At 43.8% G+C, this 18,694-nt stretch overlaps 1 protein-coding gene across 2 annotated transcripts in view; it reads right to left on the bottom strand.

The window, feature by feature from the left end:
• Positions 1-4,815: 4,815 nt before the first annotated feature.
• The window catches only part of NCAPH (non-SMC condensin I complex subunit H), a 35,502-nt gene continuing 21,623 nt past the window's right edge, over positions 4,816-18,694 (bottom strand). For both annotated transcript variants that reach the window (XM_063078822.1, XM_063078824.1), the window contains exons 10-18: positions 16,864-17,012; positions 16,061-16,167; positions 15,420-15,542; positions 13,040-13,150; positions 11,238-11,417; positions 10,355-10,471; positions 8,726-8,817; positions 8,243-8,318; positions 4,816-4,875 (exon numbers count right to left, since the gene is read on the bottom strand). In XM_063078822.1, coding sequence (XP_062934892.1) covers positions 4,816-4,875; positions 8,243-8,318; positions 8,726-8,817; positions 10,355-10,471; positions 11,238-11,417; positions 13,040-13,150; positions 15,420-15,542; positions 16,061-16,167; positions 16,864-17,012 — 1,015 coding nt within the window. The remainder of the gene's footprint in view (positions 4,876-8,242; positions 8,319-8,725; positions 8,818-10,354; positions 10,472-11,237; positions 11,418-13,039; positions 13,151-15,419; positions 15,543-16,060; positions 16,168-16,863; positions 17,013-18,694) is intronic.

Below are 18,694 nucleotides of genomic sequence, written 5' to 3'. Positions count from 1 at the left end.
AATAGTGGACAGCATTCTTGTGAGGCTAGAAGCCAAAGAAATTTACAGTCATGTTACTCGGGGTCAGGAAAGTATTAAACCTTGCTTGGCTAGTGTTTTATTTAAATAAATTCTGTGTATAATTATTTGTAAAAAAAAAAAAAGATTAGATGCCTTTATATAGAAACACACATAAAACAAGATTATGTGTTGATCAGTTGTTGAAAATGTTTTGACCAGAGGCTCATAGGAACCCAATCCATGTTTCACCTAAGAGCAATGGTTTAGAATTCAGTAGACTTTATAGAACATGACTACCACAAAGAATTGACGGACCACAAGAAGCTCAATGAATCCCAAGTAAATAAGCATGAAGAAAATTGCCTCTAGACATATCATAGTCAAACTGATGAAAGCCAAAGATAAAGAAAAGATCTTGGAGGCAGCCAGGGGAAAAGTGACATTTACATACAAGAAAATAATGATAAGATTAATAGCCTACCTCTCATCAGAAACTATGGACACCAGAAGACATTGGGATGGCATATTCAAGTGTCAAAGGGCTGGCTGGTTAGCCAGTTGGTTAGAGCAAGGCGTTGTAACATCAAAATCAAGAGTTTGGATCCCCATACCGGCCAGCCACCAAAAAAAAAAAAAAAAAAAACCATTGAATGCCAAAGGTAAAAAACGTATCAGCCAAGAATTCTACATCCAGTAAAGCTAACCTTCAAAAATGAAGACAAAATAAAGATATTTTCAGATAAACCAAAACTGAGAATTCCTTACCTGCAGACTTAGGTGGTAACTATTGCTTCAGTGCTGAGCAGCTTGGCTGCAGCCACCATGGGTGGTTTCTTTCCTTGCTCCAGGACAACAAGCTGGTTGCCACAGATGCTCCAAATCTTCATGGTGTTGAGATGGCTCAGTCTTCTGTCACTGAGTAGGGGAACCACTACCCACTTTTTGCTGTGGCCCACTATAGTGGTCCCACAGCGGAGTTGCTAGGCACCTTGGGTTTTATGTCTCCCCAAAACTTAATTCCCACTGTAACTGTTTAGGGTGGGAAATCCTATTACAATAATTGAAAGGTGGAGCTTTGAAGAGGTGATTAGATTTAGCACAGTGCTGTAGTGAATGGATTAAAAATGGTGGTCAGGGGTATGGTTCTGAGGGCTTTAAAAGGAGAGTGAATGAGGTTAATCTCTGCTCTCTTTGTTCCACCATTTTCTGCCATGTGAGACCCCTGGGTCACTGTTGCCACCACCAAGGGTCTCACCAGATGTGTTCCCTGGACTTTGGACTTCCCAGCCTCAGAAACTGTAAGCAATAAATTTCATTTTCTTTACAAAATACCCAGTTCCATATATTTTGTTATAAGCAATAGAAATGGACTAATACACTAGGACACCAAAGTGTCACCTGCAGCCTCTTGTTCCCCAGGGGAATCACACACCACCAGGGTAGTCAGGCCAGGGAAGTGCACCTAGTTGCATCATACCTTACTAGGAACTACAATTCCCCTTTCGACATCAGTACTTGTAGTTGCATTCAATTTGTAATGCCTGGTTCCCTCTTCCTTTGGGAAATGTACTCTCTCTCAGAATCTCACAATTCTCTCTTGCAATTTGGTTTCTCCTGTCCTTCCCTTCTGGTTCTGTTTGGCAAATAATGTTAAAACTTCAACTATGGACATGGTTTATCCTTTTGTCTCAAGAGGGTTCTAAGTAACTGAGGCAGATACTGCCAGCTACCTCAAGTTTTCTTTTAACCCTAATAACAGAATCCAAACTTTTAGCTGGACATGTTGCCACTTAATTAGGATTACATTACAGCCAGATACAGCCATGTAATTGTGGAATATACTAAAAAACGTATGTACTTCACAGGGCCTGGTTTTCCAAAGCCTTTCAGTTTCAAATATTGACCCTGCAGAGGACTGGAAATTTCCCTCAGGGTATAAGTCTCTGTTGCAAGATAAGAATTGTGGCACAGCAGGTTGCTGGCTCAAAGACAGACTAGTTACTGATTGTTATGTAAAGATACTGAGAATTGCTATAGGAAGGAATGTTTGCTAAGAACAAACTGTTGTTGATAGGACCACTTAATTGTCTACTGGAATGTCATCTGGCTTGTTTCACTGAAAGTTACCAGCCTATACTGTTAAACTAGAACCCCACCTTTGTTCTCTTCCTATAACTTCCTGGTCTGGAAAATAAATGCAGGAAAAAAAACCCAATTCGGCATTAATTTCCCAAGGAAGGGATGGCTCTCGCTTGAGCGTCCCAAAGGGAGATTAACCACGTCGGGGCCTCTCGCTGCTCAGTAGAGATGGGCTTTGAGTAATCCTTTGCGTCTCCGTCACCCAGGGGAAGTGGGGTGACAAATCTGTGGGGGGCGAAGCAACACAAAGCAACATGTATTGTTCTGGTTAATTAGATATACAAATACTTCATATTAAGCCCCAGTAAATTGATCTAACAGGGAGGTGCAATTCCCTTCTCTTCCAATCCCTCATCCCACTCCTTAGCATATGGATGTGATGACTGAATTCCAGCAGCCACACTGAATCAATGAGGGTTACACAGTAGGGATGGCAGAGAGGAAAGCTGGAAGGATCCTTGGTCTCATGATTTCATGGAACTGCCACACTAGCCTTGGACTACCTACCATCCTGATGTATTTTATATGAAATAAATTTATCTTGCATATCCACTGTCTTAGTCTGGGCTGCTCTAATAAAATACCTTAGACTGAGCAATTTACAAACAACAGATTTATTGCTCATAGTTCTAGAGGCTGGGAAGTCCAAGATCAAGGCACCAGCAGATTCAGTGTCTGGTGAGAGCTCATCCTTCATAGATGGCACCTGCCCCCATGATCTAATCACCTCCCAAGGGCCCCGCCTCTGAATACCAACACATTGGGGATCAGATTTCAAAATATAAATTTTAGAGGGACACATACATTCAGACCATAGCACCTACTTATTTGTGTTTTCTATTATATGCACAAACTAATTGTAACAGACCATGTAAATGAAGGGGAGAAGCTTGGGAGAAGCAGGGTGGAGGGGAGAAGGAAGTTCATTAAAGAAGCTGGTACCGGGGCGAGCCCGTGGCGCACTCGGTAGAGTGCTGCGCTGGGAGCGCAGCGATGCTCCCGCCGCGGGTTCAGATCCTATATAGGAATGACCGGTGCACTCACTGGCTGAGTACCGGTCACGAAAAAACGACAAAAAAAAAAAAGCTGGTACCAACCTCACTAGTTTTATTGGCAGCTCAGCCCCAGTCCAGACCCCACTATAGAGAAGTGTGATGGACTGAAGGAGGGAATGGGCTTGGCTAGTCCTACTCCCAGGAATAAAAGGAGCAAGAGGCACTCACCTGGCATGAGGAAAGAATGCTGCAGGCTTCAGCCCCAGCAAGGTAGAGTGTGGAATCTCGCCCTCTGGCACCATTGCTTTTTTCTACTAAAGCATGTTCACAAGTCTCTAACCATCTCAATAGAGCAGAACAGGTAGTATTTTGAACACAATTTGGAAAGTACATTACTGGGGGAAAGGAGATTGTGTTTTGTTTTGTATGGTTTTTGGCTTAGGAGCAAGTTATTATATGGAGTAATCACCGATGCCTACTTCACTGCTTCTGGCCTACCATCTGAGATCTCTGCTTAGCCAGTGAATGGCAGTGGGGGTTCTGGCAGAGATCTAGGACCTTCCAAGGATAGAATTACTTGGATCAGCATCTACAATAGTGTTCCAAACTGCAAGCAAAGTTTATTCCTCTTTCCCTGAGGTTATGGGAAGAAATTTCACATTGCAAGTGTGCTGAATTGTATGGGGCTGGGTAGATCTCACCAAGCACTGCTCTTCATCCACGGCTGAGCCTGTGATGCAAGCAGCATGTGTAGTGGCTAAGAATAAAGACTCCAGAGGCAGACTGCCTTGGCTCAAGGCCAAGCTCTGACAGTTTGCTAGCTGCTCTTATGCAAGTTACTTTGCCTTTGTGTAACTTTTCCCTCCTGTGTAACATGGGAGTGATAACAGTATGTTCTTTATAGGGATGCTGAGAAGACTAAATGACGTAATTCACAGAAGGGACTCAGGACACACTTAAGAAATGTTAGCAATGATTACTACCATCACCCTCCAGCAGAATTCATAGGTATTTAAACATAGACCCAGTGTTATTATGTGAATCTCCAGCCAGTGATTTCTTTCTCCTCTACTATCCTCCAAGGCAGATCATCTTAGCCCTTAATTTCCTGCCACATACTGACATGTGGGTATCCTGGGTCACTATCAGGACTGCATCCCCCTTGAGGATGAGGACCAGGTCTAATAACTAGTGGACACTCAAATATTTTTCCAGGCATAGTATTCAAAATGATTTTACTTTTAAGCATTATATATACATTTATAAGAGCACATGTGATGTATTTTATGTACATGGATTAGGTAGCTCTTTAAGTGCCTACTAGAAATTATTTTCTACAAGAGTTAAGTGTGGAAAATAATACAGCTCTATTTAGGAGACTAAAACTATACACAGATATAAAGAATGGATATAGTTTTACACAACCCAGAACAATATCTTCACCCTCTCCTCCCTCCTAGTTGGTTACTGCAAGGCAGAAAACTTTAATCAGTCAGTGACAGAGCTTCAGGGTGTTGGTACCCAGACCGTGGTGGAGAGAAGGGAAGAGAAACAGATAGGCACTTTGGTAGTTGGCCACGCAGCCTTGCCAAAACCCATGGCATCTCCTTCCACACAGAGTAGAGATGTCCTGGCCACTGAAAAGTGATGAGCCTCCTGCTGCCATCTTCTCTGCAGTGAATCAATCTCCTTGCTTCACAAGAACATCAGAAAGATCTTCTGTTCCTTCCAGCTTTAGATTCTGAGGGAAGATAAAAACACACATGTACTCTGGTATACAGAGAATAAAAAAAATCACAAAACAAACTCTAATCAAGGTAACAAGGTAGTGTCTATAAAGGATGAGGTTTGTTCCATGATTATAAGGAAAATTTTTTCGTAGCAAATATAATTCATTGCTAGTTGCAGGGGAAAAAAGCAAAAAGCCAGCCTTTTCTAGCTCTGGTTCCTGCAACATTCTCCCTACAAAGGGCCCAAGAGCTGAGCTATCTGGCCTGAAGGAGCTAAGGGAATTGGATGGAGAGGCCACCAGGAGCCACAACACATATTAACCCGTCCACATGCTCCTCCTCCAGACACCCCTCTTACTGCCCCATGACCCTGAACCTCAGTCATGTCCATGACAGCCACCCTCCCTCTCCAGTCTCTGCACAAGTTTTTCTCCACCTCCCACCTAATACCCACTACTCCTCCACCCCAAGAATTCTTTTCACCAATTCCAGGCAGCTGTTTCCCTCAGGACTAACAGCTGTCAGAAGCTTTACTTGCCCAACTTCACCACCACCATCCCTCCCCTTGCTTTGGATGGAGGTAGGTGGGTGTGTTGGCACTCAACATCACTCCACCCTAGTGCACTTTTCTGTACTGCTAAAGATGGAGAGTTCAGATCACACCCCACAGGTTTTCTGCAGCTCACGTTCCAGAAATTGTTTAGGTTCAGCTAATCAGTCACACACTGCTGGCGTTGCAGGGCCATGGAGGCAGAGGGCCAGTGCCCATTGCTGGATCCTAAGCCCCATCACACTGCATAGCTGAGGGGCAGATCGTTACCAGGGTGGTGGATGAATAGAATCCAGATGGGGGTGAAAGACTGAGAGAAAGCAAGCCAAGAAAGGTCAAGTTCTGGTGTGAAGTGTTTTGAGAATATTTCTCTTGGTGGCTCTAAGTTCTGAGTTATCACAGATCCCTGCAGATTATTACAATAAATATCATAGCCAATGTTACAAGTCCAATCTTCTCAACTAGTCCAAACTGGGCCCCAGTAACAGCCTTGGCACTCAGATTAACAGGTCATAGGCTAAGGCCATTCCTCATTCTTCAAATGCCGAGAACTCCAGGGCCCCCTGCAGAGAAACTCAATCTGAGCAAAATGAACAAAGCTTGTACTGTCAGTGGGGGAAGGGGAGTAGAGCTGGAATTGGAGGCCCTCGTTGAAGACATAGAATCACCAATGTTGCTTAGCACTGTTGACCTGGCCCCAGTCTACTTGGGAACTAAGGAGGGCCATAAAGCTGCCCTCTCACATGGCAGCACTGTGATCCTCAGACAGGGGCAAATGAGTGAAATAGATACTGCTCTTAATTTAGAGTCAGGAAGGGTTTCTGAGCTTTGGAAGCACCCTACACTTTAGGAGCCTGGTATGCTAGAAGACCAGCAACTATGTCCATGAAGATGGTGTGAGAACGAGATTCCAGGCTTTCCCTGAACAGCTGAGCAGCGACACTTCTGAATGTCAGACAGATGGATGGCTTGTGCACCTTCTACCTCAGAGGGGGAATCCTCATCAGAGTCACCTGCAGATTTCTTGTCAGAGCGATGATAACAATATTTATATTTATTTATTTATTTATCCTTTGTCACTCATTCTCCATGTAGTTTGCATCTGACATAGATACCTTAGGATGTGTCAGTTTGGGAACTACCATCTCCCATAACGGTAGACAGGTGCTGTTTGGTGCCACCTTTGCCTTCATGGGCTTCTGAACAGGACACGCCACTTCTCCAGAGTCAGCCGCTGCCTTACTAACTTCCAACCAGTTCCTGGGTGACAACCATTTGCAATGGCTCTGATGCACAATCATTCCCTCCCGGGAGCTCAGTTGGGTTCCTTCGTTTACGCCTCAGTTTTGAATACCCAGACCAGTGGTTATGGGCCCACTGGTCAGCACAGCACTCGGAGCCACAGCACTTGCTTCTGGCTCGGTGGCTCTTCTACATCTGCTCCCCATCCAAAACCAAAACTAGCTTCTGTCACCTGGACAGTTTCTTCTTCTTGTGTGAGGTAATGAGCTACAGAACTGATAAGAAAGAAAAACTGGACCCCAATTCCCAGTGGTAGGTCACTTGGACTCATTGGTGGCTGTGCCATACAGACCATCCTAATCCTACAGGGGAACCTCTCTTCGAAGCATAGCCAGACCTGGGAAATGCAGCCAATCATCACTGCTCCTGATTTCATCATAAGGCCAGAGATCACAGATTGGCACATAGGAAATCCTGGGCACTTCCACCAGGACCCCCTTTTGCTACCATTTCATTAAAATCTTATCTAACCATCCTATCCAACCATACTCCATGGGCCGGCCCTGTGGCTCACTCGGGAGAGTGCGGTGCTGGTAACGCAGAGGCTGCGGGTTCAGATCCTATATAGTGATGGCCGGTGCGCTCACTGGCTGAGCATGGTGCAGACCACACCATGCCGAGGGTTGCGATCCCCTTACTGGTCAAAAAAAAAAAAAGCAAAACCATACTCTAATACCGCCTCTCACCTGCAAAGCAGGACGCCTGTCCAAAAGGAGGTTTAGAATCTATAGAGCTGCTCCACAATAGCCCCGCACATGCTATGGCTGAGCCCACAGTCCTCTATTAGCAAGTGTGTTGTAGATCAGCTGGCTAGGGACACTACAGGACACCAAGTGTCCAGCAGTACCCAAATGTACAAGCTTGTGGCGGGCTGCCCTCACTGTGGTGCCCTCAGGTAGCACCATCAGGCTCCCCAGAAGATGGGTCCTCCTCTGCTCTTTCAATAACTGTCCCACAGCTGCTCAACTGTTGGCTTCATGGCACAAGGAGCCTGCCACACTAACCCAGCTGGCACTTTGGAACTCTCCTTCCTTGTGACAGATAGCTCTATTCCCATGACTTTCCTCACTGTTCTCAGCAGCTTTACTTTCCTGGCTGTTATCTCCATATTTTATTACTCTCTCTTGTAACGTTTTCCTTTCCTCCTCATCTCTCACTTCTTATCTCTCCAATGTTTCCCATGTGTCTTGATTTTGGCACTGGTAGGCTTTGGCATTTAAAGTCTTTTGACACTCAATAAAGTAAAAGCACTTTTTCTTAGATTGGGGAACTCACTGATCACTATTCCATTGTCTAAAATTTTCCCATTTGGGCCCTCTTCACTATTTTCATTGCTAATTGAAACTGATGGCCTTTTTCTAAATTAATTCTAGGTGCTTGGTTAATCCTTTGAGTTGAAGGTACTGCATAAGCCACTGTATCTAAGATATGCTATGGTAGCCCATGAAAGATCTAATAAAAAGCTTAAATGAGGTGACACAAATAGGGAATATTCAAATACTCCCATGCTTACCATAATTACCTACCTTTTCATTGGCTAAATGTAGGAGACAGGCAAAAGCCAGAGGTATAGAGAGGTTCTGAGCCATGACGGGTGGCAGGCTGGAAACAAAAAAACAAGTATTGAGCTGGGTCACTGCAAATCTAAGAACAAAGGCTCATTCATCAAGTATGAATAATGCACATATACAATGACTAAACTAATGAGAAACAAAGAAATATTTCAGATGCATTTATAAGCAGGTTTTTCTAGTTTCTTATTTGGAAGTAAAATATCTCCTGTTCCATTCCAGCCACTGGCACAGAAAATGCCTTTTTAAAGTTGGTCTATATTAACTTATCTATCAATGCAGAGAGGAAGCAGAAAAGCTGCTACATAAAGTTATATTATATAAAGCAGGTTGTGCACAGGGGTCTGTCACACTAACAGCTCCAGGTGAGCTTTCTTGGCCAGGGCTCAGAGCAGAGATGGAGAGCCCCCTCTCACCTCCCACTTTGCCCACACACACCTCTTATGCAGGTCCTTCGTGAGCCTGCTGAGCAGTTTCTCCTCAGCCACTTCCACTGGGGCCCCTTCTTTTCTAGTTTCACTGCGGTTTTCCTAACAGAAGAAGTACATTCACGGGTCGGACATTTAGGGCTAGTTTACTTTAGAAAGAGCAATAGAAAGTTACAAAGTTGTATTCCAAAAAAACAAAAGTCTATACCTGAATGAAATAAAAACAATTTCTTAGTTATTTTTTGAAGGAAAAAAACCTAAAAAGGAGCCAGTGCCTCATCCCCGGACTATGACACTGACATTTACCAAGTTATTGTAAACAGGAATGTCAGTGGCCAGTATAATCCTGGTAAAGGGGAAATTGCAATGAAGTTTGTTTCTAGGTCCTCCGGGGGGGGGGGGGGGGGGCAAATAACAAAAAACCATGGTGATTTATAGCTTTAACCGGATGACATAACTAAGGGCAGCACAAAATTCATATTTAAAAGTAAACTCAAGCTTTCCACTTAAACAAAAAATAGCCTGCTGCTTGCCTCCTTACTAGTAAGGCAAACAGTTATGAAAAGATACCAGGCCTGGGATTTGCATTTAAAATAGTTCAAAATGTGTGCAGGGGTAATGGAGTTGGGGGCAGGAGGCACGGGAGTTTATTATTCTATTATTCTTCTCTCTACTATTCTCTCCGCTTTTGTATATATTTGACTATTTTCTAGTAAAAAGGTTTTTTTTTTAAAAAAAAGAATAAAAACCTTTAATGAACCAGAATGCCTGGGGGATAGGGTATTGAGTCATTTAGATTTAAAAGTTAAGCAGAACCCCATCCTGTCAACACCCACACACCTTTTAAAAAGCACATTTCTCTTACACTTGTGTCCCATTCCATTTTAGTTGACAAAACCTTATGAATATGACTAAAGCTTTCTCTGATATCCAAGCCTACACAGTTTAGGGCCCTCAATCAAGTCATGAGTTTTCACTTCTCAGCCAAGAGGAGAAGGTATGAGAGTGGATTGAGTTTGCAAAGCTCAGAACATTCCCTGAGCAGAAAGGGTTGGAAAGAAGAGGGAAGGACTCTAGTTAACTGAGATTTCCACTAATCAAGGTTTCACCTTGTTCTGAAGGAGAAAGAGAATGACAGCATGATAATTATTTTTCCACCGTTTTCCTTACTGAGAATTCAAAATTGGAATCCTCAAATCAGAATTATTAGATAAACATTCCATGGCACCTGAGATGTAGTTACAATTTACTTTCCAAAAAGGTAAATCAACTGAAATTTCTACCACCAGTGAATAAAAGTCCTCCATATTTTCCTCAACTCAGCAGTGGTAAACATCATTTAATTGCTAAAAGTGCTGTTGTTTTAAAGCAGCACCCAGCGGCTTTCGTTTTTATTTTTTTATTACTCACGAGGCTGAATAATGTCCTATGCACTAGATTGCCATTTGTATCATCTTTCATGTGGCCTGCCTGCTCATATACTCGGTTCACTTCTCTCTTAGAAGTGTGATGTCTTCCTTGGATTTTTGAATGAACCTTTAGGTACTGGAGACATGGCCCAAATCGAGGTACCTTGGAGCCACAGACATCAGCCACTCCCTTCCCATATGCGGACACCTAAACAAGCGAGTGTCATTACCTCTGTGTCTGCTTCCTTCCTGGAGAACTCTGTCAGCAAATTCCACATGCTCTGTTTCAACTTCTTCATGTCCATCTTTTTGGCAGTCTTGGCATAATGAATTTCAATTTTATTTACCTGAAGTAGGTACATGACAAAGTAAAACTAAGCATTAAAAAAAAAAATTTACCCTCAATTCACTGTAAAAATAAAAGTCTCAAGTTTGAATAAAGAAGGAACCTAGGCTGGCCAGTTAGCTCGGTTGGTTAGAGCACAGTGTTATAACATCAACGCCAAGAGTTTGGATCTACATACTGGCCAGCTGCCAAAAATAAAAAAAGAACGCAGTTTCAACCAAAGAGTTATACAGCTCTCTCTGGACACATTAAAAGAGTCCCTCATGTCAAATCTAATTTCTTTTTAACCAAGTGCAATCTACATTAAAGCTAACCTGGAATTTCAGTACAAAAGAGATAAGTGAATTAAACATTAATGAAAGCACCAAGCCTGCCACCTGGTATGGAATAGACAGATGTGCTGAACGCACAATAATTTAATAGAAACTGAATCTGGCCAAGATTTTTCAGAGCCACATAGCTACCTAGCCTCACTGAATATAAACCTATTTTCTCTGCCTGCAGCCTTCATTCGCATACTTTATTTGGGTGATCAGCTCACCCCTAGTTATTTCAAGATCTTTGGAGAGATGGTTAGTTCCACACAAACCTAATTAGCATCAGCTCACTCTCTACAGCCCTATTTAAGACTCAGCCACTTGGAGAATAGGTTAAAATTGGGAAGGAAAAAAAAACATATCAAGCTCAGACTGATAGGACTCTCATATCGGAGGCAAATTAAATAGATTTCAGACAAAGTATATAATTCTGCGCTGCTTTGTCTTTACCTTATGAGGCTCAGCTACCAGATTTGATTCCCCATATGTCGTGATGTCTAATCCGTGGACTTCAGGAGTTCCGTTCTCTTGTGTTGTCTTAGGTGAATGGCAAGGATAAGATGTGAGGTCAAAGGTCCCAACTGGTCCCACAAATAAGTCATCCGACTCGTTGTAATCACTGTCAGCAGCCTGGGCAAGGAAACAGCTCTTCAAGTTTAGCAGAAGCTGTCAGAGGGGCTTAGAAACATCCTTGAAACAGACCTCATGTTTATAAAGCAAGAACACACCACCTGATAGTTCATTGTGGAGTTACACCAGAATGGACTTCTTGGTGTCTCTAGTTATCTTCCTTTTTCACATAAACCTTACTAGGGAAGTGTCTGTTATCAACCTAAGACCTCTATAGCAGGAGTTAAAAGTAATTCAATAATCACAACTGCCCGTGTCTTCTTTGGCTTCTAACCGATTTAGGGTTTCATTTTATACAGAAAGCATTCCCGAAATACCAGAGACATGATCTGCATCCCTCATCTAACACGAGCATGGGAAATTCTAGAGGTCAACCGGTTGGCAGCAGGGGCACCACCTAGGAGCTGGTTGAGAAAGTCATTCTAGAGACCAAGACCAGAATGATTTGATAAGAACCTTTCACGGGGTGGGGTGGATGGATAGGACTTGGTCTTCTAAATTGGCTTCCTGGAACGGCCCGTGGCTCACTCGGGAGAGTGCGGTGCTGAGAACACCAAGGCCCCGGGTTCGGATCCCATATACGGATGGCCGGTTCACTCACTGGCTGAGCGTGGTGCTCACAACACCAAGTCAAGGGTTAAGATCCCCTTACCGGTCATCTTTAAAAAAATAAATAAATTGGCTTCCTGAGTGAATTCTTATGCACACTAAAGTCTGAGAAGCACTGGCCAAGGGGTCAGTCTGCATTTTCACTAAAGTATAACAGATTAACTTTCCTCCAAGTAAGAAAATAAGGTGAATATATTCTTCTTCCAGTTCTTTCCTTCTCCCCGTGTACAGGGGCATAGATAAGGCCTAATATTTTTCCCATTTCTGTTACTTACACTTGCTATCTCACTAGCAGACCCACAGAAGGGATATGAAAATTATTCAGTACAAACCAAGATCTAAAGATGAGGAGTGGCTTGTACAAGTGCACAAGTTCACAATCTAAGAGCTAAAATCAGAGCTTGAAGCCTGGTCTCCTGAGACACACCACAAACACTTTTTCCCCCAACTAGAACTTCACATGTCTATGTGTTTTGTCTACCCAGCCAAATACTGGATTCTAAGAGCAGGAAGACCGTTTATATTCCTTTGAAATCCCAAAATAGCCAAGATTAGTGCTTTGTAGCCAGGCTAAAGATTCTCTCCATACGTTGACTCATTTACTGGAGTGTGTCCGTTTGCCTCCTGCACATGGGGTTGGAGGTAAGGCAGGCCAAGGTGGAGGCTGTTTCCTTAGCTCTGCTCAGTTCTTTGCACTGAGGACAGACTGTGCACCCAGAAAATCCCCATCAGATTAAGAATTTCCTCAGTCTTCTGCCATTTAGAAGGAGGACATGGGAAGTAGGGAAGAAAGACTTTTTTTTTCCTTTTAAAAGATGACCAGTAAAGGGATCTTAACCCTTGGCTTGGTGTTGTCAACACCACACTCAGCCTGTGGGCGAACCGGCCATCCCTATATGGGATCCGAACCCATGGCCTTGGTGTTATCAGCACCGCACTCTCCCAAGTGAGCCACGGGCTGGCCCAGAAAGACTCTTCTTAGAAGAAAGAACAAAGCTCTTCTCCCCTTTTACCTGTAATCCAGGGCAAAAGTTGGAGGTGTCATTAGGATTGTTGTAATCATAGTCTTCAATGTCCTCATAATGCTCGGTCTCTGCCTTCTGGCCCTGAGCCACCTTAAGTAACTAGAATAAAAGAAAGAACAAATGCAAAAAGCAATTTCTAGAAAAGCAGCTACTGCACTACGTTGGGGAAATAAATCTTAGTTCTTATGCTCAGTCTCCTCCTAGAATTAAATGATTTTAGAGTTAGAAGGGCCCTGACAAGTCATGTAGTCCAATCAACTCATCAATTGCACAGAGCAAGCCTGGAGTAGCAGGGCTCAGAGCCTCCACCCATCCCAAATAAACCAGGGCAACTCCATTTGTCTGATTTCCAGTTAGGTCTTCCGCACAGTTTTATCTGAAAAAAGGTTCCTTCACTAAAACAAAACAAAATTTGGAAACCCCTACCTACAGCTTTCTGAAAGGAAGTCAACCTGTTGCACTTGAACATTTCTACTAGAAAACCCATTAAATTAATCTACAGGCACCCTGTCTCATTCCTGGGGGGCAACCACTGTTCTCTACATAGCAAGAGGGAGAAACATCTAGCTCTTTCCCTTTAATAACATCCATGGGTCCCTGTTCGGCCTCTGGAGCCTCACAGAACAACTCTGCCTCCCTTTTGGCAGTACCTGTTGACCACGGCTTTTTAAATATTTGTTGGTCCTTAGACCAGTGAATTTTATCTGAGATGTGTCTCTTTGAGGTGGGGGAAATGTAGATGGAGGTGTGTATAGTTTACAAGAACACGCTGAATATTTTAATACAATTCTACACTTTGAAAACCCCCCAAAATTCACAATTTTGTAATACAAATCTAAAAATAACATTAAACAATAAATATTTTCTGAGTTAAGAGATGCCCCACTTTTTTCCACTGTTCCTCATGTGACACAACTTCTAAATCCCTCTCCGTTTAGAATACTCTCTTCTGGGCACACTCCCAATTGTCCCTAGCCAAATGTCCAGTGTTTCAGTCATTTTCCCAGTGGAGCTCTGCTGGAAGAATGAGGGATCTCCAGCTCCTGCTGCCTGGCTGTCCTGCTCCACGTGGGGACATTCATTCTGTGGATAAGCAGAAGCACAGATGCTTTCCTCTATAAGCAACAATTGAGGGAAAAAAACCCCTCCAAAACCAAAAAACCAGGACCTGGAGTACAATACTCTAATGACTTTCTTCTACCACCTTCACATCTGAATATACAAATTACTACCCAGGCCACACTACTGAAAGGTTCATAATAAGGACTGGAGGGAGGGGCTTGTGGCCTCAGACAGCAGCTCCTGCACGAGTTCCTATCAAGTGGCCTCATTCTGAGGCTGAGCAAAGCTTCGTGGAAGTGTTCTACCATCTGCCTCACTCAGCCTTGCTCTGCCCTTCTGCCTGAGGCCCTATCTGTACTTTGACTATAGCAGGTTGCTGCTGGGATCCAACCAATATTGACCACAGCCATAGCTTCCACTACTGTTGCAACTTTGCATCTCTTTCTGTGTTTGTAAGAGAATTCTGTTAAGTGAACAATATTGATCAGAAAGAGAAATATATCAGGGTTGGTTTCTAAAAAATAGAATGTGAGATATTAGTGAAATAAGGGAAATATATACATATCATTAAGAGCTTGTGGAGAAACAGGCAAAATAAAGAGGAAACTGTAAACTGTTCATATACTTGACACTGTAAGAATAGAACAACCAGGAATGCAAGTGAGCCGAGGATCCAAATGAAATGGAGCTTAGCATAAACCACTGACCAGTTACCCTGGCAAGAGGGCCTGCACGTGCTACAAGCACCACAAGAACAGCCACAGGCAAATGAAGTAGACAGTAATCAGGACACAACACAGGTGGTCTGGAGTGTGCCACATAATAGTCTTAGGAGCCTGGGCAGGATGTGCAATACTAGGGAACTTCCTGAGGACATGACCACACATGTCATTGCTATAGAACTGGATCACAACTCAGGCAATGTGGACTATATAAAGCACCTGGTGAGTGAATCCACAACTTCAATGAGAAAGTGAGAAAATTAAGAAATAACTAAAATTTTTTGGAAACTCACTCAAAGACTTTACATTCACCTGTCTTTCATTTCTGCATGGAAGCTTCCATGTCCAGCACTGTAGCCAGGTATTAGAGTGCATCTATCCTGTAAGCTCTTCACTCTAGCTTTGCCTTACCCATCTGATCTCCCGGCAACTCCCCTTGGCTAGCACATATCCCTCCTCGCACTCTCTCCTTTCCTCGAAGGCACTGCCTAACAGCTACACTACTGCTCACTTGATACCTCACATGCCAACCTCAACAGGCTTGGCAACAAGAATGGCTTAAAGGAACCGAAGAACAGCCTTACCCTGGTGCCTGGTTTGAGATGAAGCTGGACGAGAGTTTTGACATCATAGTGGAAATCTGTAGGAAGAGTGGTGGCTTTCCAATTCTGGTTCTCCAAAGTGGACTTGGTCAGAACAGTAGCAGCCTATTGATTATTTTTTTTAAAAAAGGCACCTTTAATAACAATGGTCAAAGCATCTTTTTTTTTTTTTTTAAAGGAGCTTGGGAAGGGCTTGGGTAGCTTTAGTTTACCATCAGAATTCCCACAGTTCTGGGTAAAAGAGTGATTTTGCTAGACATTATTCTCCTTATTCTAGACTTGATTCTTTCTGCCACTGGGTTTGGGACTATTTCTCAATTTCCCCTTTAGGGAATGAAGGAGAATGAAACCTTCAGCTTACTCTAAGAGTTAAATTTATAATGAATTTTTAAAAATCAAATCTGGGGCCGAGCCGGTGGCGCACTCAGGAGAGTGCGGCGCTGGGAGCGCACCGATGCTCCCGCCGCAGGTTCGGATCCTATATAGGAATGGCCGGTGCACTCACTGGCTGAGTGCTGGTCTCGAAAAAGACAAAAAAAAAAAAAAAAATCAAATCTTAAGGGGAAAGAGAAGTGCAAAGAGTAATATAGGAAAGCACGAATGCTAATAAATCCAGCACAAACCTTTGTTTTTCGAAAATACACATCAAAGTCAATATCATCTTCAAAGTCAATTTCAAAATTTTTCTTTATACTCTTCTTTTTGTTCTCTGATTGTGAGGCAGCATCTTCTGCAGAAATGAACACAGATGTCAACACTTCAGCTCTGTGGCCTAAAGCATTTGCTCACCTCACAAGATCTACTTATCAACCACAGGACAGTATTTATGTCTGAGCATCACAACAATAGTAGGAATTGCTAAATCATACACCTCATTTTCATCCTAAACTTCTAATTTGTGTTTTGGCTAAGAAAACACATAAAAAATGTATGTTAATTCCTTCCTTTCAAAGAGAAAATGCAAAACATGTAACAGTGGCACAGCCCTTCGGAGCTCTGCAGAGTGCTGCCTTGTGCAATAATTCACGTGTGCCCTCTAGAATCCGGCAGTTATTCCTACCTGTGGCCATTTTTTGAAGTCAACGCAGATACCAGGGAGTAGTGCAAGGCTGTGAGCCCAGTTCTCTTGACTCCAGGTACTTAATCTCCCCACTCAGAGGCCTCAATTTTGGTGGGGAAGGAGGCAGCAGCTGGCATGAGGATCTGAACCCTTGACCTTGGTGTTATAAGAGGTCGCAACTTTAACTGACCCTTCATCCTAGGCCAAGCCAAATGACTGTCCAACCAGAAGGATGGCTCATCTGTATGCTTCTTCAGCTTATCAGGAGGTACAACAGGGCCAGGACTAGCATATCCCTTCCTTGGCTAACTGCTGACTGGCTGGTCATCTATACCATCTCTTAAGATTCCATCTCGAAGTACATACGTTTGTGTCGAGGCCTAAACCGCCAGTGATCCGGGCCAGCCCACATCGACATGGTCCGGGGACTGAAATAGGAATATTCTCCAGGTTTCATGGATAAAAGGGGGCACATGATCCTAATATCTCCGTCCCCAAGGGAAATCATTTCTTCCCTGTAACACACATGAAATCATGTTTGCACATGTACAATATATGTAATACAATTGTGTATTTACATGTAAAGAAGCATATGATGTCACTGAAGACTCCACCTACCCACTTTCCACAGATGAGCATTTCTAAGAGTAAGTCTAATATAAATACTTCATTACTAACAATCCCTTAGTTTTTACTTCTCAAGTGCTTTTGTTTCTCTTAATTGTATAACAATATGATCAATTCTATACAAGTACTTTGGATGTTTCACAGACCTTCATAAAATGCTAGTTCTACCCATTTGAGAGAAAACCAGAGATACAGAGAAATTAAGTTTTTATATAAGACTACATAGCTAGTAAAATGCCAGAGCTGGGAGCTGGACACAATTCCCTGAATCCCAGCACCAGGGATTCCACTGTCCACAGGCTTCTTGCCACACAAGGCGACAATCCCTCACTCTTTCTTCCCCACCCTTCCACAGATGAGGGCTCCACAGACACTGCTACAGTTCCTACTAACAGTGAAAAAGGTGTTTTCATTTACAGTTTTAGTTCCCCAAATGCTTCCCCCACACTTATAATCTGTTAGGTCATCCAGCTTTTATTCTTTGCTGTGTGTGAAGTGTCTCAGGGGTCGGTCCAGCATTGCAGTGTTGGTTTGGTTTTCACTCTTTCTACAACATACTAGAATGTGTGAAGTAGCTTTCTCCTGAAGGGCTCCCACGTGTCAAAAAGCATGTTAGTGCTGCTTTACTGCCCTCTAAAGGTTAGGGGAACAAAGAAACTTCAGATGGAGAGTGGCTTTATAATTCTATTGAGCCATACGTGTAAATCCCCTTCATATCAAGCCCTGTAGAATAAGCTAAAAAAATTTTTTTTAAAAAAAGACTTTGGCTTTCTCTAAAGAATCTTTAAAAATCAAAAACAAAAAAAAGGAGACTGTATTTATATATTTATTGTGTAATTAAAATGTAATTTTAAAAAGTAAAATATATACTAGAGCCGGGAAACTTGTGGACCTTCCTCTTGCCATCTCTTAAGGGAGGACCGCTGCTGCTGGCCGGTCGTGGGGGCGGACAGCCACTTTGCCCCCGGCAGGAGAGGCTGCCTCATTTACAGGCAACAGCTTTGAAGTGTGGAGCAGGAAAAGAACTCTTTCTTAGCTGCAAAAGCGAGTCCTGAAACAGGGAACACGGCGCCAGGGCTGCTGTGGATGCAGACAGGATCCCGGAGGCCGGGGCCACGCTGAAGGCGGCCAGCTGCCCTATTCAGGATTCGAGGTTTCAGGCCGGCATTAAAGAAGATTCCTGGGAGCGCCCGAGCCGCGCCGCGACTGAACAGCCCAAGGCGGCAGCGGCCGAGAACAGGGAAGGCGACAAACCAGAGACAGAGAGTGAACACCCGACCTGGCACAACCCTGTGAGTGACCCCTGGCCCAGTTCTGTTCGGGGGGATTACACCCACCCGGCCCCCGCCTGCATCACCAGGCCACTCACCGCCCCAGGACTGCCTCCATTTTCCCAGGTGCGGGCAGCTCCGCCCGGCTCGGCCCTCACTGAGCCTTCCCACTTGCTTGGCCGGGCGCAGGGCTTTCCGGAGCCTGCAGGCCGGCCCCCCCTCCCACTCCCTCCGCAGTTCTCTGGCGGGGCTGGTGGCGGGGGCGTCCCCGGCCAGTGCCGGGAGGGCAAGGAAGTACG

Source organism: Cynocephalus volans, chromosome 14 (genome assembly GCF_027409185.1).
Source record: "Cynocephalus volans isolate mCynVol1 chromosome 14, mCynVol1.pri, whole genome shotgun sequence".
Classification (NCBI taxonomy): domain Eukaryota; kingdom Metazoa; phylum Chordata; class Mammalia; order Dermoptera; family Cynocephalidae; genus Cynocephalus; species Cynocephalus volans.
The sequence above is the reverse complement of the archived record's forward strand: the minus strand, read 5'-3'. Positions and strand labels throughout refer to the sequence as shown.